Here is a 26,560-nt window from a genome sequence, read left to right as displayed (position 1 = left end):
TAGCATTCAACACAGAAGGATAGATGGTCTTCATATTTCCCCTGCATCGATTCATGTGTACAATCATCATATTTTTAACATTTTTTTTGTCGTTGAAAAATGAACCACCGTTATTATTCTATGGGAGTCATTATTCGTTAATCATTATTCTTTACACCGGAACCCGAAATATATATTTGTTTGTAGTGATGTTTTTGTATTTTGGGAATCCAATATCGATAAGGAAAAGCAAATTTGTTTAGATTGTTGGGAATATTGTTGGAAATTTTTTAAATCAAATCTGATTTATGTTTTTTGAAGAATTTTTAATAAGAATTCAGTTTCTCTAATATACAATCAAAATAATGATCCCAAGACCTTACAAACAAAGACAATGATGTTACCTGCTTTGTCAGCTTTTCAAAGTCATACTGATAATGTAATCTAAATCTTTTTTACTTCTGACTTGACAGAAGGATAAATGGTATTGCCCAGTAGTCGCTTCATACCAGGATTTAACACAATACTTTTAATTCATTCTGCAAAAAGGGTCAATATATTCTTTTTTCATACATGCGTATGTATCTGGTCCATCGCCTCATGTAATCTTTCACAGAATTAATAAATCATAATTTGACGCCAGTTCTAAGTACTGTAGAGTTTTGTATCAAAAGTTTGGATGCAATGGTCGATGTATATATTTGTAAGACATTGAAGATGAGGACTTCAACATGAAATATGGAGGGATATAAGATTACACCTTCTTGTGATTATTTTATTGGAAAATTCAAGCTTGAAAAACAAACTGGTAGCAGCATCGTCTCAAGCCACGGTCCGGAGTCCGCATATAGCTCTCTCCTACATTTTGGTCACGGTTAGCGACGATGCAGTATTCTGTTCCGTACAATGTGGCGTCCTAAAAAGCCTATATTTTCAATATACGAGGGTCATTCAAAAATACGTAGACAATGTTCCTCATCAAGACATTATTTATCGGCACATTTTTATATGTAGAAACATATATTTAATAGATATGTGAAGTTTCATTCCATTTGATTTAATGGAACTCATGTTAGCCAGTTTTAAATGCAACATGTATTGACACCACGGAGCACGGTTAAAAACATTGTAACGTCAAAAAACAACGTCGAGAAAGTTTCTCAAACTCATTGTGCCTTTTCATTTTATACACGGTTTGTGTCGTATTCCTCATTCATTAAAACATATCCATAACACCTGACACCTAGTATGCTAACAATAATTCGAGTACCTTAAATAAGATTTTCAATGTTTTCAAATTCTTTACCGTACAACTCTGCTTTCACAAGTTCCACAACAGTGGTGCCCACATCATGACGTTATACTATTAACTCTTTTGACAAGCTTTTGAACTAAACTGTTTCTTGGCAGACCGCGCTCATCGTCCAATTCAAAGTCTTTACCACTCAAAAATTGTCTGTTCCATTATAAACAAATACACGGCTCGTTATATATATATTTTCCTAGTTTTATCAGCATTTTCGGAGTTTGTTTTAGAAGTTTCCAAATGCAAGACATAATTTAGTGATACTCGCTGCTCCGTGACGTCCTACGACGTCATGATTTTTTGCTAGACTATCTGTATATAGAAATTGATATCTTTTAAACAAAGAAATGTATTACATATATTATATTACATTATATTTTAGCTTCTGAAGTAATAAAACGATACTGAATTTAAATATTTTAATTTTATTTCGTTTGAGGACAATTTTAAAGAGGTATGGCTATAGATATGAAAAGAGTAAAATTAGTAAATAACTAATTTTTGACCCTGCTCCATGACCCAAATTTTGCTGTATTAAATCTTTGATAATTTTGATAAAAATCAAGATATGTTCCAATTTTTTGCTCAAGATATATGAATCTGTTGTTGAAATATATGTATCAAATTTGGTTTAAATATGACGTTACATAAAAAAGTTATGACAAAAGTCTACAAACTTTTTTAATGACCCTCGTATACAAAACATCACATTCCTACATTGTTTTATACGAACCTCAGGTTTGGTTTAATAACAAAACTGGAAAATGAGGATTGTACATATGTTTAATATCTCGGATAATTATCCAAAAGCACCGACTGAACTATGAAACAATACGAAATAGCTAGGGCATTGGCCAGAGATTTCGTATTGTAATATTTGATACATGTATAATTGCATTATTTTTAACAAAGATTAAAATGGCAAATTCTTATTATATTTACTTTAGTTTACATGCAGAATGTATAAAGTTATGATTAATAACAAAAAAAAAAAACATGTTGATTACTTAAGGAATCACTGTCTAGTTAGAAGGGTATGTCTGACATACCTCCTAACTAGACAGTGATTCCTTATATTTCCATTTCATTGTGAAATAAAATTGTAGATTTAGACTTTAAAAATGTAGATAAATAGATTTAAATCACATGATGACTTCCATGCCAGTTTTAATAGTCCTCGCCAACCGACGTCAAACACAAAGGCAGCCGCACGAGATTTACATGCATATTTGGCCTCCTTAGCGTCAGACACAGAGACAGATGCGCACGAGAATTGCATGCGTATTAGGCCTCCTTAGCTCCCGACCTATCGACCTGCCTAATTTACATTCCGGCAGAATTATCAAGAAATAAACTACCCCTAACTTTCAAAGAGTTATCACAGGGAAAAAAATTAGAAATGGAAATATTTATAGTTATGCACTCACACAAAAGTTTTTGTTTTACTGTTTGGCTTATTCACAAACTTTTCTGACAACGTTTTTTTTTAATCTAATTATAGAATTCTTCAGTCCAAGCATTTGTTGGTATATCACCATTACAAAAATGTATTACAATACGTTTTTTTTTTATTATTTTGTATTGTAATATATTGCTGTTCAATCCATTTCATTATATATATGAATAAAATATATTTTAAACTAAATTAATATACAGAAATTATTGCCAAGTCCTAGAAATAGCTGATCAAACGCTGATTTCGTAAAATATCACAGGTTAAATCAAGTGCAAGGACGCTGTGAGCACCCCCTGTCGACCAATCCCACCTGCAGTGTGTTCCTTGACATTGTCAGACTGATAATAATGAACAATAAATTAACCGAATTTGGTTCTTGCTTTTATTGAAATAATGAGAATGGTGGGTAGAGAAGAGGCGGCTGTTAATCAAAATACTTAAGGTGATGATGTCGTATATCATTTTAAATATCTTTTATGCATTCATATGTATCTTTGCAGTTTTGCGTTTAGAATTTAGCTCTCTGTATATTATGTATTGTGTTGACTTATGCTTTGTAAACTACTTGCATGTTATATAATGAGTTGTCTCAGGTTTTAGGGATCAGGTGTTACAACACACTATGAAAAATTAGGCACTTTGAAAAAAAATCCCACTGCGTTAAATTTGGGACGAAATCAAAGCCCTTAGAAAAAAATAAAATTTCTTTTCAAACTGCGTTAATATCGACCATATTAACCCACTATGAAAAACAATGAGTATAATATATGGTTTAGTCAATATTCTTGCAAATCTTAGGTATGATAAATAACTGAACTTTTGGATAACTTTTCGGTGATAAGGTCACTTCATGTTGTGAAAGGAGCCATTTGGATTTTGTCATACTTTGAAAATTCTTTTCTCTCTTAAATGTTTTTCTGTACTTAATTTTTTCCAGTTTGCATGCATTTTATGTAAACTGAAATTAATTGAAAGTTTTCAATGTCAAATATGTACCTGTTATACAAATACATATATTTGGGTGTAGCATAGGCATCGCCCTAACAAAAAAACTATAGTTAACTATAGTTTACTATTTAGTTAACTAATATAAGAATAGTAAATCATTTTGTCAAAGTTTTCGCCAAAGTTTTTCAAAGTGTCAAAGTTTTCGATATTGTTTTTCAAAGTGTCAAAGTTTTCGATAAAAGTTTTTCAAAGTGTCAAAGTTTTCGATAAAATTTTCAAAGTGTCAAATTTTTCGATAAAGTTTTTCAAAGTGTCAAAGTTTTCGCCAAAGTTTTTCAAAGTGTCAAAGTTTTCGCCAAAGTTTTTCAAAGTGTCAAAGTTTTCGTAAAAGTTTTTCAAAGTGTCAAAGTTTTTGCCAAAGTTTTTCAAAGTGTCAAAGTTGTCGATAAAGTTTATCAAAGTGTCAAAGTTTTCGCCAAAGTTTATCAGAGTGTCAAAGTTTTCGCCAAAGTTTATCAAAGTGTCAAAGTTTCCGCCAAAGTTTTTTAAAGTGTCAAAGTTTTAGATAAAGTTTTTCAAAGTTTTAGATAAAGTTTTTCAACGTGTCAAAACTTTTGATAAAGTTAATCAAATGTCGAAGTGATCACTATAGTAAACCAAAGTTTACAAAGTGTCAAAGTTATAACTATAGTTCACTATAGTTTTTTTTTATTAGGGCGGTCCCGGGGGGGGGGGGGGATGCATACAAATGTTTTGCAAAGATATACATAATATAGGCATTGAAAATTGGGGTTTTACCTTGGGGGGGGATCTACTTTCAATTTGCTATCGACGGCTATGTATAAGAAAAAAAGATTATGCTGAAAGACCTTCTACTCGTCTTCTCCTTGTTCTCAATGAGGGTAAATTAATACATGTAAATTAAAAAGATATAATCATTACAAATTGATTCTCTCAATTACTAAAATAAAATTCTATAATTTTTGTTTCATGCATATTTTTTCAAAGTGCGTTAAATGTCCCCATGGTAAAAAATGTTGATGTACACTCTTAACGCACTTTGAAAAAAATTTTCAAAGTGCGTTGCCACAATCGTGTAGTGTTTAGCTAATTCATACTGTTACAGTGTGATCACGTGATCGGTAGAAGTGTCTATGCACGCTGGTAGTTGTTCAGGAAAACATACCCACCACTATTCTCTTCAGACAGCTGTCCACTAATCTCTAAAGAGAATAACCCACCACCACCCCGATTAACAGTCCCACTGGTAATAAATTTACGTATTTTATTTTGTTGTTGGCTTACTGTTTATTACCACCTTAATTTTCAGCACAAGTGTTTGAAAAAAATTGGGGGTTTGGTTGGCCTTTTGTTGATTGGCATCTTATTTTTCACCACAAGTGTCTGAAGGCTTAAATTCCAGTATGGAGTGTCCGTATTTTTCCTCATTATGTATGAAACTTATTGATAAAAGGTATTGTTTTCATTAATATTTATTAAAATTCCTACAAGTTTGAGAATATATTGTTCACCAAAAATGTTGACTCACTGATAATTAAAGCAGTATTAGTTTATAAAAATAAATATTAGCTTGTTTTCGGTAATATTTTCTCATTTGATACTTCTCCTCTTAACTTTATTTTGTATACATCTAAATATTCTCTTGTAAATGTACCTCATATACCATTGTATGGTTTGAGAGAATAAACAAGAGACCCAGGAGTCACATCGATCACCTGAGCACTGTGGCCAGGAAAAAGGCAATAATCAGCTCAATATTGAAAAGCTTAAATGCATAAGCGGTTCCGACCTTCCCCTATAAAGGAAATGGGGATGATTTGACCAAAATTGAATCTACACTAAATAAGGGATGCTTAAATGTTTTTTGGACTGTGACTTTCTCCCTAAAAGTTTCATTGTGGCCCCACCCAACCCCCAGGGGTCATTCATGGTTTGAACAAACTTGAGTCTACACCACCTGAGAATGCTTCAATATAAATATGACTAATAATGGCTTTGAATTGCTGTTCTTGAAAAGATCTTTGAGGATTTTCCATACGTATTCGACGTTATATCGAAGACGTAATTTCAATTAACAATAGTAAATTCCATTCCAAATAAAAGATATAACAGAGTCTGACACATCTGTTTCATAATTGGATATTTTACTTGGAAAAAAAGAAGTTAATGGTAATCTAACAACCAAGCTCTATGATAAACGTTATGACTTTAACTTTTATATCGTCAACTTCCCTTACTTATGCAGCAATATACCTTCAGCATCTGCATGTACAGAGAGTGACTTTACTGTTCTTGTAAAGAAGATTTTTAAAGATTTTTTTCATTATAAAATAATACTTGAAATTTCCAATTCGTAATTCTGTACGTTCTAAGTTAACAAATCTGAGAATTCCTGCACACCCTTTTGAAATTGAAATAGGAAGTTAATCAAAGCCTTGTATCCCAAAAGAATCTCGTTTTGTCAAAACTGTTCTAGAAAATGAAATACATTTCATATATGACTGTCCTATATATAAAGATTTGCGAAAAAAGTATTATACGTTGAACATCTGTAATTTAAATGATAACATGTTGAAGGAAAATCATTGTAAAGTATGTTGTAATCCTGACAATGCAGTTCATTCTAGAAGGCTATGTGAATTTTTATATGAATGTACCTCTCTGTCCATATTATACTGTTTACATAATGATTATGTAAAAACTTAAAAGTTGTAAGCCATCGCATAGTTGACTTCACTGATCTGTACACTTACATTTATGTATGTACTTTAGAATTTGTCTTAGTAATGTATAAACACACTGTATGTAGCATGGTTGTATGCCAGCATGTTTGCTGAATCAGTAAATAAATTGAATTGAAATTGAATATTCCTTTTTAGTGGCCCCGTCCTATCCCTGGGATCATGATTTGAGTAAACCTGAATCTACACTACCTGGGGATGCTTCCATATATAAATAGGACCAATCATGGTTTTGCTGTTCTTGAGAAGATATTTCCTATATAATCCTATGTAAAACCTTGATCCCCCATTGTTACCCCCCCTTGTTACCCCCCCCTTACCTGTGGATCATGATTTGAACAGACTTGAATCCACACTACCTGAGAATGTTTCCACATAATTTTTATCTTTCCTGACCCAGTGGTTCTTAAGAAAATGATTTTTAAAAAATGTCATAAATTTTTCACTAATTTGCAATTATCTCCACTTGGAAGAAAGCATAGCTCTTCATTTTTACAAACTTGAATCCCTTCACCCAAGGATACTCTTTGGCAAGTTTGGGTGAAATTGGCTTATAGTTGTTCTTGAGAAGAAGTCGAAAATGTGAAAAGTTTACAGACGGACGCCGGATAAAATATGATCAGAAAAGCCATCATGCGCGTTCGGCTCAGGTGAGCTAATAAAAACATCCTGCTCAAAGTACTCTCATCTCTTCATGGCGAGCAGGGAAAGCAGCTCTGATGCACGTACAATTATTTTCTTTAACTTTAAATCAACCTTTACATTCATAAGCCGCTGACTAACAAAAGAGGCAATGTAGCGGTAATGTATACTTTTAAATGTTGCGGCAATGAAAACTTTTTTGTAGCGGTAATGATACGCACACGTTTTAAAGGTCGCCCACTGGCTGCAATGGTTAGATTGGCGGGTCTGTTTCCTTCTCTAAGAAAAACCAATTATCGCGTAGATAGTTAGAGACTTACAGCAAACAAACAATTAACAACAATTTTAATCAATATCTAATATTTTCTCCACAGGCACCTGACGTTACTTATTTTTCTTTTCATAAAAAAAATATACCCACACCTAATACAGGTATTAAAAGAAGAATAAGTAACGTCAGGTGCCTGTGATTTTCTCCTATAAAATTATTTTATTCATAGTAATTATTTCATCATATTAAGTATAGACATAAATGACCAGACACACTTGTTAAACAACACACCTGTCATTAAATAACAATATCTGATAAGACCTTTCTGTGGATAGCAGTGTTTGACCCCATGACATTTAATTTGGTGTACCACATTATTTTTAGGAAACTTAAGCTATCCATGCATGGTCTAAATAATTTCTGTATCCATGCATGGTCTAAATAATTTCTGAATAATTGGTGCAAGGGTACGGAAGCCCGTTGGTGCCGCATACGAAAAATATTTTATCTGGCGGCCGCCAGATAATTATGTGACGGCCGCCACTTATATATCTGGCGGCCGCCACATAATTTATATGGCGGCCGCCAAATATTTATCTAGCGGCCGCTATTTAATATCTGGCGGCCGCTATATAATATTTGGCGGCCGCCACATAATTTATCTGGCGTCCGCCAGATAACACCTGGCTTCCTGATGCACGCGCATGTTTCAACGGGTGATTTCGGAGGTGGATACAGTGTGAAAATTAGCGACATCAATCAACCAAACTTGTAAGAGAATTATTAGGACCCGACACTCCAAACCACACTTCTAGTAGATATGTTTTTGCATAGAGCAGATTAATATCTAATTTGAATTATGCAAGTATTTGTAGAGTGTTTTGGCTAATGGCTATGAAGAAGCCTCATCAGGGGTCACGGACATAAATCATGGTGTTAGTTTTAGGTGAGACCGGATTATCTAGTCACCTATATTCTTGTGTTTGCTGTAAGCTATGATTGGTTGAGAAATAAATAAAGTTTTGCATTCTGGATTTCTAAGAATTGTGTTCCAATATTTCAGAATTCGTTTTTATATATCATTAACTTTTTCAACACCCATCTTCCTAACCCAATAGATACAATAACGCTCACCTTTTGCAAAATAATTTATGAGGCGGCCGCCAGAAATACATCTGGCGGCCGCCATATAAACTATGTGGCGGCCGCCAGATAAAATATTTTTCGTACGTGGCACCAACGGGCTTCCGTACAAGGGTTTTTATATATGGTTTTTCAAAAATTGTGCTAATCTTTGTCATAACCTTTTTACTAAACATAAGGCTGAAATATTACAATTTAATTTGAATGATTTACTTTTAGACTTTTAGTAAATTTTGATATATTTTAAATCAATCCAATATTTAAAACTGTGATATTTTTTTTTTACAAACAATGCACTTGATACTATCTATTGTTAAGACTGTATAGCATGTACTCCTCAGGCACGTAGCATCGTTTTTGAAAGTGGAGGGGCCAACCAGAGAAAAAAAAATTTACCTACATGTAAAAGTTGATAAGCAAAAAAAAAAAAAAACGTGGGAGGGAATTGCCCAAACTCGAAAATCCTATTTCGTTGGGGGTGGGAGGGGGAGGGTAGTGCCAAACTCTTTTTAAGGCCAACTTCCTTTCAATTCCGTTTTTTTCCCCACACAATACTAAAATTCCTTCATATCGCTATACTGTGGTAAGAAGTGGGGGGGGGGGGGGGGGGGGGGCAACCTACCTTTCAATGGACATTTTCAATAGTAAAGGTATTGTTGGGAAAAAAAGTAGGGGGGCAGGCCCCCCTGTTGCTACGTGCCTGCTCCTTAATGAACAAAAAGCGTGAAAAAAGAAATATTTATGTTTGATCTTTTATTGTGCTCCCCCTGGGACTCAACAGGGTTCATGAGTTCAGTGTGTTGTAAGTGGTAGTGTTTGAAAAAAAATGTACTGAAAGAAGTTCGATCCAACCCTAACCCCCTAACCCCCCAACCCCAAACCCTCACGAAATTGGATTTTTTTTCTCTCTTTCAATTAGCCCCTCCCCCCTTTCAATTTGCTTCTGACGCCATTGATATATGTATTAATATAACTAATCATAGCTTAGTCCGAAGTATCTGACGTTTTCCAGACTTTTTTTTTTTGAAGGGCCAGGAAAGTGGAGGGGCCAACCAGAGAAAAAAAAATTATTTACCTACCTGTAAAAGTTGATAAGCAAAAAAAAAGGGGGGGGGGGGGGGGAATTGCCCAAAATCGAAAATCCTATTTCGTTGGGGGTGGGAGGGGGGAGGGTAGTGCCCAACTCTTTTTAAGGCCAACTTCCTTTCAATTCCATTTTTTTCCCCACACAATACTAAATTTCCTTCATATCGCTATACTGTGGTAAGAAGTGGGGGGGGGGGGGGGGCAACCTACCTTTCAATGGACATTTTCAATAGTAAAGGTATTGTTGGGAAAAAAAGTAGGTGGGCAGGCCCCCCTGTTGCTACGTGCCTGCTCCTAAATGAACAAAAGGCGTGAAAAAAGATATATTTATGTTTGATCTTTTATTGTGCTCCCCCTGGGACTCAACAGGGTTCATGAGTTCAGTGTATAGTAAAAGAAGGGGTAAGTGGTAGTGTTTGAAAAAAATGTACTGAAAGAAGTTCGATCCAACCCTAACCCCCTAACCCCCCAACCCTCACGAAATTGGATTTTTTTTCTCTCTTTCAATTAGCCCCTCCCCCTTTCAATTTGCTTTTGACGCCATTTATATATGTATTAATATAACTAATCATAGCTTAGTCCGAAGTATCTGACGTTTTCCAGGCTTTTTTTTTTGAAGGGCCAAGAAAGATCAGAACCGGCGCTACTTGGAAAACTGAAGTTTGGCCGTCTCCAAAAGCTCCATTCTCGGGTAACACGGTTGATTTTCGATACTTACAAACCAATTGAAATGTCAAACACACAACTTATCAAAATTAAGACAGCACTTTTAGGTTCTCAACATCGGTTTTATGCTTCGTTTACATACGCAATCCGATGAAAACATTTTATTTATCAGACGGTCGAGATTTGTTTTCATTGCGCCCATTTTAAAAATATTGCAAGTCCTTCATTGAAATGTTTTCTTTTCCTCGATATTGACGAGTACTAGAATCGTGGTATTGTTAAATTGCGATTTCGGCATTTAAAGCAATATGAGCTGCAACTTTGATGTCGGAATTTTTTGTTGCAAAATTGCAAATAATTATTTAAATGACAGAAAAAAATAACGCTAATAAACTTTTGTCATTCATATTTGCTTTGGAAGATTTATTTGTAAGCTTCGATTGAATCAAAATTACATTATTGTCGTCCTGATTTCTAATATAAAACTGTATATTGGATAATAATCATAATATATAGAAGTCTTTCTTCTGCTTTATTTTAGTCTAATTGATCATATAGGTTTGTTATAATACAAATTTATCACAATACACATTTTAACAGCAAAATAAAATTTTCAAAAAAGCAGTTCATAATGCTTTAATTATGTTCGCAAGTATAGAAAATTAACTCCGGTTGCAGATGGCGGAATACCCAGTTGTCGTAATAGCGCTGGTTCTAACGTTGTCTTTGCTGTTCTTACGAGGGTGATTTAAAAAAAAATTCCTATACATTTTCAAGTAAAACTTGACGTGGTGTGCATGGTTTCACCCTATCCTTAGAGGTCATAATTTGAACAAATTTAACTCTACCCTTCCTGGGACTTCTTAATTACTAACTTTGATTAATGATGATCATTAATAATGATCAATCTTGATTAATGATTGATCATCGCTTTGCTTTTCTTGGGAATATTCCTAAGCATAGTTCAAAAAGATTTATCACAATTCAGTTAAACCTCAAAGTGACCTTGAGACCATCCATATTATTCAATACAAAAAGCCTTGGGTCATGGATACCCTGTAACAATTTGACAAGAACTTGTAACCCACTATCCAAAAAGATGATGCATTCCTCAAAAATAGCCATAACATTAGCTCTTTCGAGTCGATGGCTCAAAAGAGCTTACAAGTACTGGATACATAGAAATCTAATCTTTTTCAAGTTTAAACATTTTATTTCATCAACAAATATTTAACAGTACTGCAAAAGAAATGCCATTAATGATGCAAGCTGAAGTCCGATATGAAAATCATAAAATAACAAATTTTTGAGCAACTACATGTGCATTGTTAATGAGAATTAATATTATGTATGTAGTTGCCAACTTTCCATTTGTTATATATCAACATCAAGCTATACAAAGTATGTATACATATCTACATATTTATTATATAAATCTGCTATGATTTCAGGAGCAGTTTTCACTTTAATAAAACACTCCACTTCACAAGTCTGAGATAAACCAGTAAGTTATGTTTAAAAAGGCAAAATATATTCACCATTCACTGCACATAGTATTAAAGTAATGGTAATGTAACTTCCAACACACATACACCATTAGTACAAGTGGTGTGTGAACCTAAAATTTATCATTTTTGTGATCAATGTTTCTTCAATTTAAAACATAAATGATGTTATGAAATACATGGCACTAGAATGCATCAAGTCCTGCGTTTTAACACTATTTGACAGGTTTTTGTTGAATTTAAAGCAATTTGGATAGACTATACATAATATCTACACTTTATAAAAGTCATTTGAATTTTAAATACATGGTTAAGGGCTGATAGTATAGATGCTCATGTACTTCAATAATTGAACAGCTCAATTCCATAGATCATGAAGAAAACCTGACTTTTTCGGTCACCCCATTCTTCGTTCAGACAGACATCCCTATCTGACTTTTTCGGCCACCCCCATCTCTAAGAGTTCCTCGTCCAGACAGACATCCCTATCTGGGTCAGAGGTATCCATCAGTCTCAGGGACACCACCTCTTGTCCCCCCACCTGCTCACTCCCACAAATCAGCGCAACCAAGCTGCGATCGTGAGCCATCTGGATAAACTTGTACTTGGCGGCCTCACTCCACATGTAAGAGTCCTTGGCTGGCTTCACTCCTGAAAAAGTTATCTGTACATTGTAAGAACCAACAGAGAAACTACATAGGTGTAAACTTTAGATGTATTAAAGCTTCTTTGTTTTCTATCAAATGAACTATTATTTTTAATAATGAGAACTTAGGCATGTAATTTGGCAAGACTGTCTACTTTGTGTATTTTAAATCCAAAGACAGCATTTTTGTAATTTATATGTCAAATTTTATTTCACATATAAATATAAAGAGTCAATGTCTAGTCAGTAGAGTATGCCAGGGACATCAACGACAGTTGGAAAAGTGGGATAATTTATGCATAACCAGCTTTGCCCATTATGTAAATTATCCCATGTTTCCAACTATTGTTGATGTCCTGGCATACCTAACAAACTAGAACGTGGTTATTAACTTCTAAAAGTAACTTACCATAAAGTTTTCCTTTGAATGCTAGTTGTGGGAGCTTTGTGAAGCAGATAGGTAGAGGTTTTATCTCCTCTAAATTCAGGAGAGTGAACTCCCCCCAGTCAACAAGATATACAGAGGCCTGCAAAGGCAGTGAAATTCATCACAGTTATCACACAATACACTGTTCACTATTCATTTTTTAAAATTTATACATAAAGCTAATGAGCATTGACTTAAAACAGTTAATTTTTTCTTTGGAAATGTATCTTTTACACTTACAGATTAATACTTCATGTAAGATGTTAAAAAACGAAAAAATTCACAATGCAATGGGGACAGGACCCCTTCTCGTTAAAATAAACATTTAAGTAGTACACGTCTATGTTATAACCATCTTCTGATGCAATTAATTCAGGTTCATTGTCTGGGACCTTGACTCTTGTCTCTAGAAATCATTTACTTTTACAATACATAGAAGTAATATTTTTTATTCACTATACTCACCATGTTTCTGGAAGTGATCTTGCTTTTGATTATTACCCGATACCACATACCATCTTTATTTCCAGCATACATCTGACCTTCCATCAGGTCCGAATTCTTTAAAGTCTGTGAAATCATATAAATATATACATTAATATCAATATAATATGTTTTACGGTGTGACCGTTGGGGCGAGCGCAGTTTATTTACTATCATAAACCTACACATGTACTGTCTTTCATTCAAGAAAAAGAAAGCAAAAAGATTAAAACAAAACAATAAAAAGAAATCATTTCCCAAGCATCGGGATCGAGATTCCAAACTTCTCGGAAGTTTCCGACAAAATCGGAAATACCCGAACCGTTGAAGTGACGAAAGTATGACATCAGATAAAAAGTTCTGTTGACTTAGGACGCAAACGCTAGTTTTATGGAAAAGAGATTGCATTAAATCGTTCTTTTCAAGTAAGTTGTTGCTATGTTTTAGCCACCATGTTGCTATGCTACGCAACATGTTTTCCGAGTTTCACGGAAGCAACCGACATAACTTCGTCAAAATTCGTAAGTTTCCGGTGACGTCATTTGTATCATTTCCGAAGGGCAAGGTGAAGGCCGGTGTTGTGGCATGGGGGTATTTTTTTGAATAAGGTAAGGCAAAATCATTTCATTAAGATTTCGGTAAGAAACAATGTTCCTTTAATTTTTTTTACTATTTTTGATTTATTCCCGCAAAGGACATTGGGTAGTGCAGGAATTCTGGGAATGTTGCACAGAGAAATTTGGCTGACGTATGTACACATTTCAATCCGAATTTCCTCTGCTCATACACGTTAGTCTATTGAGCTCACTGTGCTCGCTATAAATTGGTCCAAAAGGAGTATATATGATAAGAGCCAATTTTGCCCCCATAAAAATCATCATTTTAGAATGACATTCAGATATGTTTAATTGATATTTATTTTAAAGAAGAGAGTATATTAGAAATATTTCTAATATATTTTTCACATTTATATGCACTCTCTAGCTGTGAATGACATGAGAAATAATGTTCTTTTTGCTATCTAACAAAAAAGCCAAAAATATGCCTTTTTCTTGATGTTTTTTTCTTATGGAAAACATAGAGCGCAGTGTAGAACATACATAATTTTTCTGTCACTAATCAGTATTGGATAGATACATCTTTGGTAAAAATATAAAGCTTGTTCAAGGCTGCGCTCTATATTTTCTGGGAGAAAAACTGCTTGAAAGTAAGCAGTTTTATACAAAATATGCTAAAATGGCGGGAAAACGTGATCTTTATGATGTCATATTTCTAAAATAACGGCATTTTGATGAAAATGACCAATAAAGGTCGCATATATAGCTGTACAAATTAAAGCTATATATAAAGTAAAATTAAGATATTCATTTTAAGGGGCCAATTGAGACACTTACCATATATATCACTCTTTATCTCATAAATATTTTTTATGTTAATTAAATATTGACAGAACTTTACATAAGCTTCTGCTCAAAAGTCCTATTAAAATAGACTGTTGGACTTCGACAAGACACATAAAACTTGACCTGGTGTGCATGGTAGCAAATAAACAGCCTTGTTAAATGTGTTTTCTCTTAAGATACTGTTAATGCACAAATATTTGTGAGGGATTAAATTTTGTTTATTTCGTTGTTAAAAATTATCAGCAAAATTAAATCCCACACAATATTTTATATCATTATATCTTGAATATGGTTACTTTCAAAATAGCGAAATTAAATGCCCACAAAACTACCTTAGATGACAAATCCAAGAAATTTTATTGCCATGAAAATTTGTGCTTCTTAGTACAGTACTTTTTTTTTGTGTATAACTTACCAGACTTTGATTGGAGTTGAAATATTCCATCATTTCTTTCAGCAGTTTCTCTGACTCGGCCATGTGTTGGAAAGGTATGCACTGTGGAAAAAATTACAAAGATGAAATCTGAATTAAAATTGAATGCCATAGAAATATAATTTTGTTTGTTATATAAAATTTTGTCTGCAAGTCTCACATATACGGGAAAACCTGGTTTCAGCAAACACACTTATCAAGAATGCATGCTTAATAAAGCAAAGTAATTTTCATTCACTATGTTTTAAAAAAAAGAATATTATTAACTAAATAGATGCAATGATTTATATCTATAACAAAATAAAATTGGTTGTTTCTGGCATTTTGCTATAAGCCTGTTATAAATTCACATATACCAGAAAGAACAAAGGAACCACTTCTTATTGGCTAAAACTATAGCCAGTCACTTACCACAAAGTTTGTAGGGTCAAAAATATTGATAATATGTAAATCACAATATTCCCCCTTAGGGGGTATTGTGAAAGTTTTTGGCACTGGTCTTTTATTGTAAGAATTGATATCCTCCAAGGCCTCACAAGAAAGTTCCGAGGAATTTCTCCTCCATGTGTATATATTTTGTCCCCCCTGGTCCTTGGGCACACCATCTGCTCTCACCCCTGGGGGAGTGTCCGATATCACAGAATCTTGTGTAGTAAGACTAGATAATCCCTCTGTCAATTTTTTCACCGGTGAAGTAACGTTACTGTATGCACTTTTTTCGGTAACATTGTGAGCATCTTTTTTTGGTGAGGTTTTAGTTGGCGTGGATTTCAGTATGGCACCAGCTGACTTTGGTATGGCACCAGCTGACGTGGATTTCGGTATGGCACCAGCTGACGCGAGTTTTGGTACAGCACCGGCTGACATGGGTTTCCTGGCCACGGCTCCCTCTACAACCTCTTCTTCTTCTGTTTCCCAGGACCCCTCCCCACTCTCCGATTCCCAGGACTCTGTGCCTCCTCTTTCTTTTCCCTCTCTTGAACTCTTCTTCGTAGGCTGGGATTCTGTATCAAACCAATATTCAGTTGAAACATAGGTAATCAGAGATTACAGAGCTCACCTCAACGAATGTTGTCTTTAAGTAAGGCAAATTAAGTCACACAATTAACCAACAAAAAGTGTACATCCAAAAATGCAAAATTTATGCAATTTTGATACTTTGAAATAGTCCTTTATAAAAACTTCAAACTAGTTCTTCATCATGAAAATGTACTTAAAATCCAGCATCTGAAGCAAGATTCTGAGAGTTTTCATCCCTCGATGCATCATTTGCAACTTTGGTTTATATAAGCCTTATAGTTTCTTGGTGATAGACCTGCACCCATAACTTTTACGAGGTCTATTATCTGGAAAATGTATGTCGAATTCAGCATCTGAAGCAAGTCCATTAGTGTGCAGCCTAAGATGTATCATCCATGCAAGTTTGTTCAACATAGAGCTCAAAGTTACTTGGAAATGAAACCTGTATAAAAAACTAACCTTTTCACTAATCCGGAAAATGTAGGTCAGATTCAGCTTCTGAAGCCAGCCTAGTAGAATGCACCCTTAGATGTACCATCCATGCAAGTTTGGTCATTATAGGGCTCAAAGTTACTTGGAAATGAATCCTGCACCATAAACTTTAACCTGTTTACTCATCCAGAAAATGTAGGTCAGATTCAGCATCCGAAGCAAGTCTTGTAATATGCATCCTAAGATGTACCATCCATGCAAGTTTGGTCATTATATGTCTCATAGTAACTTGGAAATGAAACCTGCACCAAAAACTTTAACCTGTTCACTCAACCGGAAAATGTAGGTCAGATTCAGCATCCGAAGCAAGTCTGGTAGTATGCATCCTAAGATGTACCATCCATGCAAGTTTGGTCATTATATGTCTCATAGAAACTTGGAAATGAAACCTGCACCAAAAACTTTAATCTGTTCACTCAACTGGAAAATGTAGGTCAGATTCAGCATCCGAAGCAAGTCTTGTAATATGCATCCTAGGATGTACCATCCATGCAAGTTTGGTCATTATAGGGCTCATAGTATCTTCGAAATGAAACCTGCACCAAAAACTTTAATCTGTTCACTCAACTGGAAAATGTAGGTCAGATTCAGCATCCGAAGCAAGTCTGGTAGTATGCATCCTGTAACACAATTGGACCATACCGTACATATAAATAAACTATGTATTACCTTTTTAATATTTGTTGTGTTTCTTTTATTTGATTAAAAAGGACATATGTGTATAAGGCATAATAATCCTTATTTGTCCTTGAGAGCCATTTAGGTTCTAATGTACTATATTTCTATTTACTGATAATGTGTTTAATGTAGTCAATACTGGTGTAAATATTAATGTGAAATATTATGGGTCAGCTTTGATGAAATATCATAATTGAACGAAGTGGTCAGTATCTCTTATTGGTATCTAAATAATTAAATGTATTGGAAAATGACTTGATAACATTAATTGACCACATTCAGAATTGTTATTGAATACTTGATTAAATCTGCAAGAAAATCGATCGAAGCAATTTCACAAATGACTTAGAAGCTTTCCCATAATTAATTATTAAACCAGGATCTGACGATTGGAAATATGAAGATATATATATTCGGAGACTGGACGGGCGGAGGACAGATCGAGAGAGACAGAACAAGAACTTTATACAAACGTTTCAGACGTACCACTATACGAACTTTGTGCCCCCCTGTACTAGTTACTAGTTTGGCTTCCAGTGGATATACCAAGTACTAACTCTATCATATTTTAACTGTACCAGTGCAGACAACATTGTTCTAACTGTATATGCATGAACGTCTTTATTGTGCAACAGTGACATAATAAATATATATATAACCAAATAAAAAAACATTGTGTTATAGACGTTCATTTGGTGCCGTGACCAGGATTTTGATTCGAACGGGTGATCACTGGTTTGAAAACTGTAGATAAATTTTATGTTTGTGACCAGGAATATCGAAATTCTCCATGATCATTTTAATGTCAATGACCAAGGCCGTGCAGAGTATAACTAAAATGTCGAATGCGAAGGGAAAATGTGGCAAGGTAGGACGTAGCTTTCTGACCCAGAAGTATCTGTAGCCTGACAATGTTTTGATATTTTAAAAAAAAAATAATTTAAAAAAAAATAGGCTTGGCTTATTGTTTTGGATTCTCTTAATAGATAATTCTGACTTATTAAACAAATGATTTTAAAAATGAAGAAAGATTTGAAATTTTATGCAAAGAAATTCTTTCATCATTCAGTGTGCATTAAATTCTTTGCTCTAAAAAAATGTATAAGACTAATTTAAAAAAATTGAGGAAAAAAAAAAAATCATCATTATCTTGAAAATGAATTTCTAAGCACAAGGAATGCATTTAATTCTATTGTACATATGTAGTGATGATAGTTTGCTTTTAACCAATGTTGTTTAAAAAAAAAGAGAGAAAATATTAAGCAATATCTTGTAATGAACAGGCAAGAGAAAATGGTAATGAAGTTCACGTCAGATTTATTGTCACATTTTCTAAATTTTGAATTTGACTTACTAGATTTATTTTGAAGAATTATTATACAAATTTTGACAAAATTGCAACACTAAATCAAACATTAGGGTTCATCGTGGATAAATTTGAGGCATATGACGTTGGTCTGATACCAAGGACGATGAATAACGTCTGACCCAGTGTTAATGGGCCGTCATAAGTGTTTGTACTAATTCTGACTTCAATTCGCTGCGAGGATGCGATTGTAAAAGAGGATAGTACAGTGTTTATGTTTTAAAAGAATATTGACTGTGAATATCATAATTCGTGGAAATGAGGAACACGACGACAGGTGATAGCAGTCCTTTGAAGATACTTACAAATGAAGAAAACGTTGGACACTAATGATATTTACTGATTTGTGCTGTACTTTTGAACAAATTTACCGAAACTGAGAACATGTAAGTCAATTACAAATTCTGACGTTGAAGAACAAAAACTCCCTGGAGTGGTGATAATTGCACTCCGTCATCTATTAATCCTTCATCTCAAACTGGGAGTTGGCCAAATTGGGTTTATTCTATTTCAATAATCAGCATCGCTTCAATCCTGGATTCTATTTATATCTATTATAAATGCAAAAGGTGTTGGTCAAGTAGATTTTGGCAAAAGGTTAAGAAAGCAGACGGAGAGAAGGAACAACTGAAATTGGTGGCGATTTAATCCCCTAGTGAAGATACCACTAGCAGACATAATATTGCATCTGCACCATCATCGACTACTGTTCTCATCGCTGAAGTTGACTCTGTCGAAACAATTACAAAAAAAAAAAAAAACTTTATTCGAAACTGAGGACAGATATCCTTACAGTTAAGAATGACGACCCCGCTGCATTGTAAATGAACTCTTGTGTAAGTCGATCCCTCTTTCGAATAAGAGCCGAGGATCGTGAATATTGGACAGTCTGTTGATTTCGAGACTAATGTTTCATGAACCATATATTACTGTGTTGTTCGTATCCAGGTGGAGGAAGACTTTATTGTCTCGTAAACTATGTGTTGTAACTATTTAACCATTCCTTATATTACTTCTCGTCCAACCTGATGAGAATTACATTATGCCGATACTTACAAACCAAATAGACATAAATTACCATGGAAAAATCCACAAGTTCCAATTCCATCGACTATGAATTAAACTAATTCATCTCTTGTGAGGGAGGAATGTAACACAATTGGACCATACCGTACATATAAATAAACTATATATTACCTTTTTAATATTTGTTGTGTTTCTTTTATTTGATTAAAAAGGACATATGTGTATAAGGCATAATAATCCTTATTTGTCCTTGAGAGCCATTTAGGTTCTAATGTACTATATTTCTATTTACTGATAATGTGTTTAATGTAGTCAATACTGGTGTAAATATTAATGTGAAATATTATGGGTCAGCTTTGATGAAATATCATAATTGAACGAAGTGGTCAGTATCTCTTATTGGTATCTAAATAATTAAATGTATTGGAAAATGACTTGATAACATTAATTGACCACATTCAGAATTGTTATTGAATACTTGATTAAATCTGCAAGAAAATCGATCGAAGCAATTTCACAAATGACTTAGAAGCTTTCCCATAATTAATTATTAAACCAGGATCTGACGATTGGAAATATGAAGATATATATATTCGGAGACTGGACGGGCGGAGAACAGATCGAGAGAGACAGAACAAGAACTTTATACAAACGTTTCAGACGTACCACTATACGAACTTTGTGCCCCCCTGTACTAGTTACTAGTTTGGCTTCCAGTGGATATACCAAGTACTAACTCTATCATATTTTAACTGTACCAGTGCAGACAACATTGTTCTAACTGTATATGCATGAACGTCTTTATTGTGCAACAGTGACATAATAAATATATATATAACCAAATAAAAAAACATTGTGTTATAATCCTAAGATGTACCATCCATGTAAGTTTGGTCAACATAGGGCTTAGAGTTACTCGGAAATGAGACCTACACCAAAAACTGCACCAAAAATGTTAACCTGCACCAAAAACATTAACCTGGTCATTCCTTTGCTGAAATTGCAGCATCTGAAACTTTGACTGGTACAATGAAACACATTAGAAACATCTTCCATGCATGTCTAATCAATATAGGACATAGAAGTACTTAAAAAGAAAACTGCTCCAAAAAACTTAACCTTAACCCGGGACGCAGAAGCCGAGGGTATCACATAAGCTCCCCCCAACTTCGTTGAGGTGAGCTAAAAATAGAAACATAGGTAATCAAAAATTACAAAGCTCACCTCATTGAATGTTATCTTTGAGTTCTCTGCAAATCTCACATCACTCTTTTTTCAGTAAGTGTGCATCCTGAGATTAATAATCCATGTAAGTTTGGTTTATATATATTATTATAACAATAACTTGATCCGAAGGGTCGTATCATGTCTCATTGACAGGCCCGGATCATCAGATCTAACGAGACGCAAAGCGTCGAGTTTGATCTGATGATCCGCACCTGTCAACGAGACATGATACGGCTCTTCGGATCAAGTTACTGTTATAATGATAAATTTATTATATACCCCCTCATAACTAGCAAAATATGGCAAAAGAAAACTTTAGAGATCAATTGCTTCACATTTATCCATAAAACAAAGCATAATAACAAGGGACTTTTTAACGCGCAAGAAAAATAACGTCATACATGTATTTCTGCGTACTACGTCATCAGTTTCAGAGAGTGGTGATATGGATTCAGAAATCAACATGTTGGTGATCCGGAAAATCGGATCACGACATCACGTGATAGCGTAAATTCAACAGTAAAATTGGGTGATACACATTAGGTATATAATAAAAATTAAGACTTGCAATTATTTGAAAATGGACTTTCTCCAAACACTTTAACCTGTTCATTTATCAAATTTTCTGTCCGTTTCAACATCTAAATCAAAAATAGAAGCCTCCATTCTTATATGCATCATCAATGCAAGTTTAATCATAACAAGCCATGTAATCATAGAATTACTCCAAAAATATCATCATGGTCACTCATATGGAAAATGTAGATCAGATCCAGCATCTGAAGCAAGTCTGGTAGTGTCCATTTCTAGGTGCACTGACCATGCAAGTTTGGTCCAAATGGGGCTTATAGTTACTTGGGAATGGACTGCTCCAAAAACTTTAACCTGGTCACTCACCTGGAAAATGTATTCAGCATCTGAAGCAAGTCTGGTAGTGTCTATCTCAAGATGCATCATCCATGCAAGTTTGGTCCAGATAGGGCTTATAGTTAAAGTTACTTGGGAATGGATTTGCTTCTTAAACTTAAATCAGGGAACCAATTTTAACGCTGAGACTGGGGTTATAGCATAAGCTCATCTGGACTTCAACAAGGTGAGCTAAAAAGCAGTATTATAATTGTATGAACAAATTTACTATTGACATAATCAAAACTTAGCACTATCACTGCTTCATGAATTAGTGCATCACATGTCCACACCATGTTTATATTTCTGTATGATTTATTGACAGTATTCACAAGTGAGCACATTGCTGTCCGTGCAGAAGCCCCAAAAATAGTAAGCCGACTTTTTGAAGTTTATGCACATGCAGCATTCTAAGGAAAAGAATACCACTATATTACAACAAAGTTGCAATTCTACTAGAAATTAATTTTACCTTTGGGGACTTGTACGGATGTTGACTGAGCATCACTATTTGCAGAGTTCTGTGGTTGTCTTGTGGGAGAGAGGGATTGTGGGCTTGTGATTGGCTGGGTAGATAAATCAGAGGTTGTGATTTTCTGGGTAGATAAGTCAGAGGTTGCGATTGGCTGGGTAGATAAGTCAGAGGTTGCGATTGGCTGGGTCGATAATTCAGTGATTCTACGCTGAGGAAGGGGCGATGACTCTGTAGACTGAGGGTTACTTCCGGCGGCTGCTAGCAAAGATGTTTCCGATTCCAACTGCACAGCTTTGAGGATTTCTTGATTAATATTTATGTCTGAGTCGCCTTCTGTGTCATACAATACAACAGAAAAAATCCCATCCCTGTAAAAAAAAAATATACCTTAAAGTTCAACCAGTATGCTATATTTCTGCAGCTTATCAGCAATCAATTTACCTGAACCTTTACTTATTTTACAGGTAACTAATGACCTAATCTCACCTGAATCTTTACTTATTTTACAGGTATACTAACGACCTTTCTCACCTTGCTGTGACCTCTGCCACCAGAGTTTTACCTAGCGCCATATCACACAATTTCTCTAGTACAGTTACATTCCCTGCATAGGCCTCTAGACCATTTAATGATACCTCAAAGGCCTACAATAAATAAAACCATTTATTGTGTACGAGTAATAACTAAAAAAGAAATAGTGAAAGTAAAACAATCTTTATCTCAGATTTAATCACTTTTAAAAAAATCAACAAGCATTATGTGAACTTCAACTGGTCCAAGATCAAGAGTCAGGCAATTTGCTTGGGTAAAAGCATGTCATTATTACCGTATAAGTAGAATTTTAGCGAGGATTTAATTTTGGCATTATTAGCGAGGGTGCCGATATCACTAAAATTGAATATCGTTAAATATTAAGTGCATAGTATTTAGTGTAACTTATCGTGCATTTTAAAATCGCTAAAATAACATCTCACTAAAAATAAATTACCAGTTTTTCAGGACAAATCGCTAAATTTGCGTCTCGCTAAACTTTCCACTTATACGGTACTTTTTTCATGGTTAAGAGTTACGCAAAAATACAACCTTAGAGTTTTCAACTGATAAATACATAGATCAAATTCTGTGTGTGCTATAAAGGAGACAATACATATCAGAATTCAAAATACCGTAAAAATTTACATATTGACTTGGGGTTCATTTTTCATGGTTTGAGGAAAAGAGGTCTATTTTGGGGTATGAATTTTGTGGTTGACAAATTGTGGAGCTGCTAAACATATGAAATTTCACATAGGACAAATTCATGGGTCTCTTCATACTATGAACGCAATAAATATACACCCCCCTGGAAAATTGGTGATCCTATAGTAGCTCTTCTAAAATTCTTTCACCATGCTCCTCCATTTTTTTTTGGCTGACAATAAATGTTTTATACTTTTTACAGAAATTCAAAAAAAAATTTTAAGACTATTTTAGTCAGAATCACTAGAGCTACAGTCTCCTCAGAGAACTCTGAATGCAGTTTGTATTGTCAAGAGAATCAATACTGCAGTAAAAGTCCCACTATTTCATTACGGTACTCCAGCACCTCAGTCCTAATGATGAACAAGCTAAATCAGAGAATTTGTGTCCCCCGCTTAGGGAAAAGGTAAACCATGTGCAGTTCGGGGGGGGGGGGGGGGGGGGGGGGGGGTCGGATCCCTCTGACTAAATTTGTAGAATTATTAAAGGTAAACATGACTATACTGAAACAAATAAAATATGCCAATATAGATATAAAGATTTGATGACTTATTCTTTTCAGGTGTATAGAAGATTCTTTTTTTATGGAATATTTATCACACTGTAATAATGATTTTATGAGTTTGTACAAGCCAGACCTCATAAATTTTTCATTTCACATGCTGAATACTATCATTTAGTAAAAAAAAGTATTTCGAAAAAAAAAGAAAATGCATCATCCGGGTTTCGAACCTGGAACCCGTCACACGTGAAGCGAGAGACATACCACTACACTATGGAAACGCTTTCATCTAGCGAAAATTATATACAAATATGAAGTCACATACATGTATATTTTCATGTTCGATATTGTCAAAATTTTTACACAATGCATGGTGTCTAATTTAACCTATATTAAACAGTTCTAATAGATGTAATAAGAATATAAAGTCCGCCGAGAACCTGTTTTATACGTAATAACTCTGCTCATGCCCCTGTACTAAAAATAGCGACATGTAATAGTAATAGTAATACAGTAAATAATAATAAAATCAAAGTACTGAAAGTACTGAAAAGCGGTTAGCATGCTTTCATCTAATATGTACCGAAAAAAGTGCATGAAATGATAATATTTAAGTATGCATATCTTTGTCCAATTGCAATGTCACCAGAGAAAAAAAAAACAGACAATCTGTTTTTGTAATACTAGTACTTTACTTAATAGTAAAACCAATAACATTCCAAACTGAGGTCACAGATGGATGCAGTCTAATTAAAATTAGATGTTCTGAATCCGCTACTGCTTCTCAAACATCTAACAACATCCTATTTGAGGTCATGTAAGAGTGAATCTTCGATTAGCCAAAGAAAATGGTTCCTCCGAAATCTTGGCTTATAGTTCAGATGGGTTTCTTGTTTTCACCACCGAACCAAAACACCCGAGGAGTTTTGTAGTAAACAAAATATGCATTGCAAAAGCTGTGTTATGTATGACGTGTGGGGTATCTTGTATAGTTTGTGCTCTTTCGTTTGCATTATTCACGTTCAGATGCCAGACTGCAGACTATACATGAAATTTATTCCAAAATTACTTTAATTCAACGTAAGACAGTATCAATAACGATGATATGTAGCCGTGGAATTAACTTGAGAATTGTTTACCGAGTCTTGAATCTACATGGCCAAAGTGTTTGTGTTTACTAGTACATGTATTCATAATCGAAAGGTCGCTCTGATGTGACCCCGAATGGGATGTTAGATGTTTGAGAAGCGGTAGCGGATTTGGAACATTTAAATAAATTTTAATTAGATTGAAATGCATGTTTCAAAATTTAAACATGAGATTTCTTCAGTTTGAAAGACAGGAAGTGCATTTTTAAAAGTTCTCTCTTGGTGGCATCCAATCGTTCTTTGGATGAAAACAATTATGTTGATGTTGAAAATTTAATTGTCTTTCATGCTCTATTGAATCTGAAATTAGGTAATTGTAAAGCCGACTATAGCAAACAACTAAAAAAATGACAAGTTAAATTCTTTAGATTAATAGATTTAGAGTAGTGTAGATCTACAGCTGGCTAGTCAGAGAAAAAAGGATGGCTGAGCAGAGACTTTGTAAATGAATTGATATCAGAGAGCTCCAGATGTGTAGTCTCACCGCGGTTGTAACTTGTCAACGAGGGATGCTTACTTCTTCTAGGCAACGGATTTCACCCCTTGAACGTTCTTAAATCGATCCTTGATCATTTTGTTTTTTGATACAGATACTGAATATTTCCGTTTAGTAATATTATGAGCTACTACTTCTACGGGAAGACTGGCGAGTAAACAAGATTATCAAGCTTTATGAAATGTACTTTATTGACTTTTCAAACAAGTAAATGTTCGAATAAAGTAAATGGTATATGAGAATCATTTAAAAGAAGTCTTGCACAATATGTCTAGATAAGGACATATAATGTGTATTTGCCATATACTCTTCATGCAATATTGTTCTCAAATAAAACATGTGAAAAGGAAAGTTGTCTAATCAATTAATACAGTCTAGTATTTAAAAATTCAAATGTACACTAAAAGTCAGTGTAACTTAAGAAGTTATCAGTGTCACTTTCTTCAATATGTCGGTTAAACAATATACAGTGATTTCTTTTCTATCAATGTGCCTCTAAACACCTGTATTTTAATTTCATTCTTCTTAAACGCTCAAAATAATAATCGACAAATTAGACAAATTCAAATTCAAAAAGTATTTTCTCAGCTAATAATACGTTCCTTAGGAATTGATCAAATTTTCAAAACTTATAAATAAGCATTAAGTATATATTTTAAATTTTTGCTAATTGCCAAGATTTTTCACACCTTATTCTTCTGTGAATAATTATATCGGTTGATTTTTAGAAGAGAATCACAATGCCGATTAAAATTAATATATATTTATCCTTTTTTTTTTCAAAATTAATTTTACTACTTTAAGTGCCCCATTATTTTTTTCAAAACTA

General features: G+C 34.2%; 1 protein-coding gene across 1 annotated transcript in view; it reads right to left on the bottom strand.

Moving 5' to 3' along the window:
• Positions 1–11,452: 11,452 nt before the first annotated feature.
• Positions 11,453–26,560, bottom strand: part of LOC134242209 (tudor domain-containing protein 7-like) — a 40,916-nt gene continuing 25,808 nt past the window's right edge. Inside the window, exons 23-29 of the mRNA XM_062724298.1 lie at positions 22,878–22,990; positions 22,344–22,714; positions 15,568–16,160; positions 15,139–15,219; positions 13,303–13,407; positions 12,820–12,937; positions 11,453–12,415 (exon numbers count right to left, since the gene is read on the bottom strand). Coding sequence (XP_062580282.1) covers positions 12,192–12,415; positions 12,820–12,937; positions 13,303–13,407; positions 15,139–15,219; positions 15,568–16,160; positions 22,344–22,714; positions 22,878–22,990 — 1,605 coding nt within the window. The 3' untranslated portion in view covers positions 11,453–12,191. The remainder of the gene's footprint in view (positions 12,416–12,819; positions 12,938–13,302; positions 13,408–15,138; positions 15,220–15,567; positions 16,161–22,343; positions 22,715–22,877; positions 22,991–26,560) is intronic.

This window comes from Saccostrea cucullata, unplaced genomic scaffold, assembly GCF_032062105.1.
Source record: "Saccostrea cucullata isolate Sc308-1 unplaced genomic scaffold, CSIRO_AGI_Scuc_v1 ctg489, whole genome shotgun sequence".
NCBI lineage: Eukaryota > Metazoa > Mollusca > Bivalvia > Ostreida > Ostreidae > Saccostrea > Saccostrea cuccullata.
The sequence above is the reverse complement of the archived record's forward strand: the minus strand, read 5'-3'. Positions and strand labels throughout refer to the sequence as shown.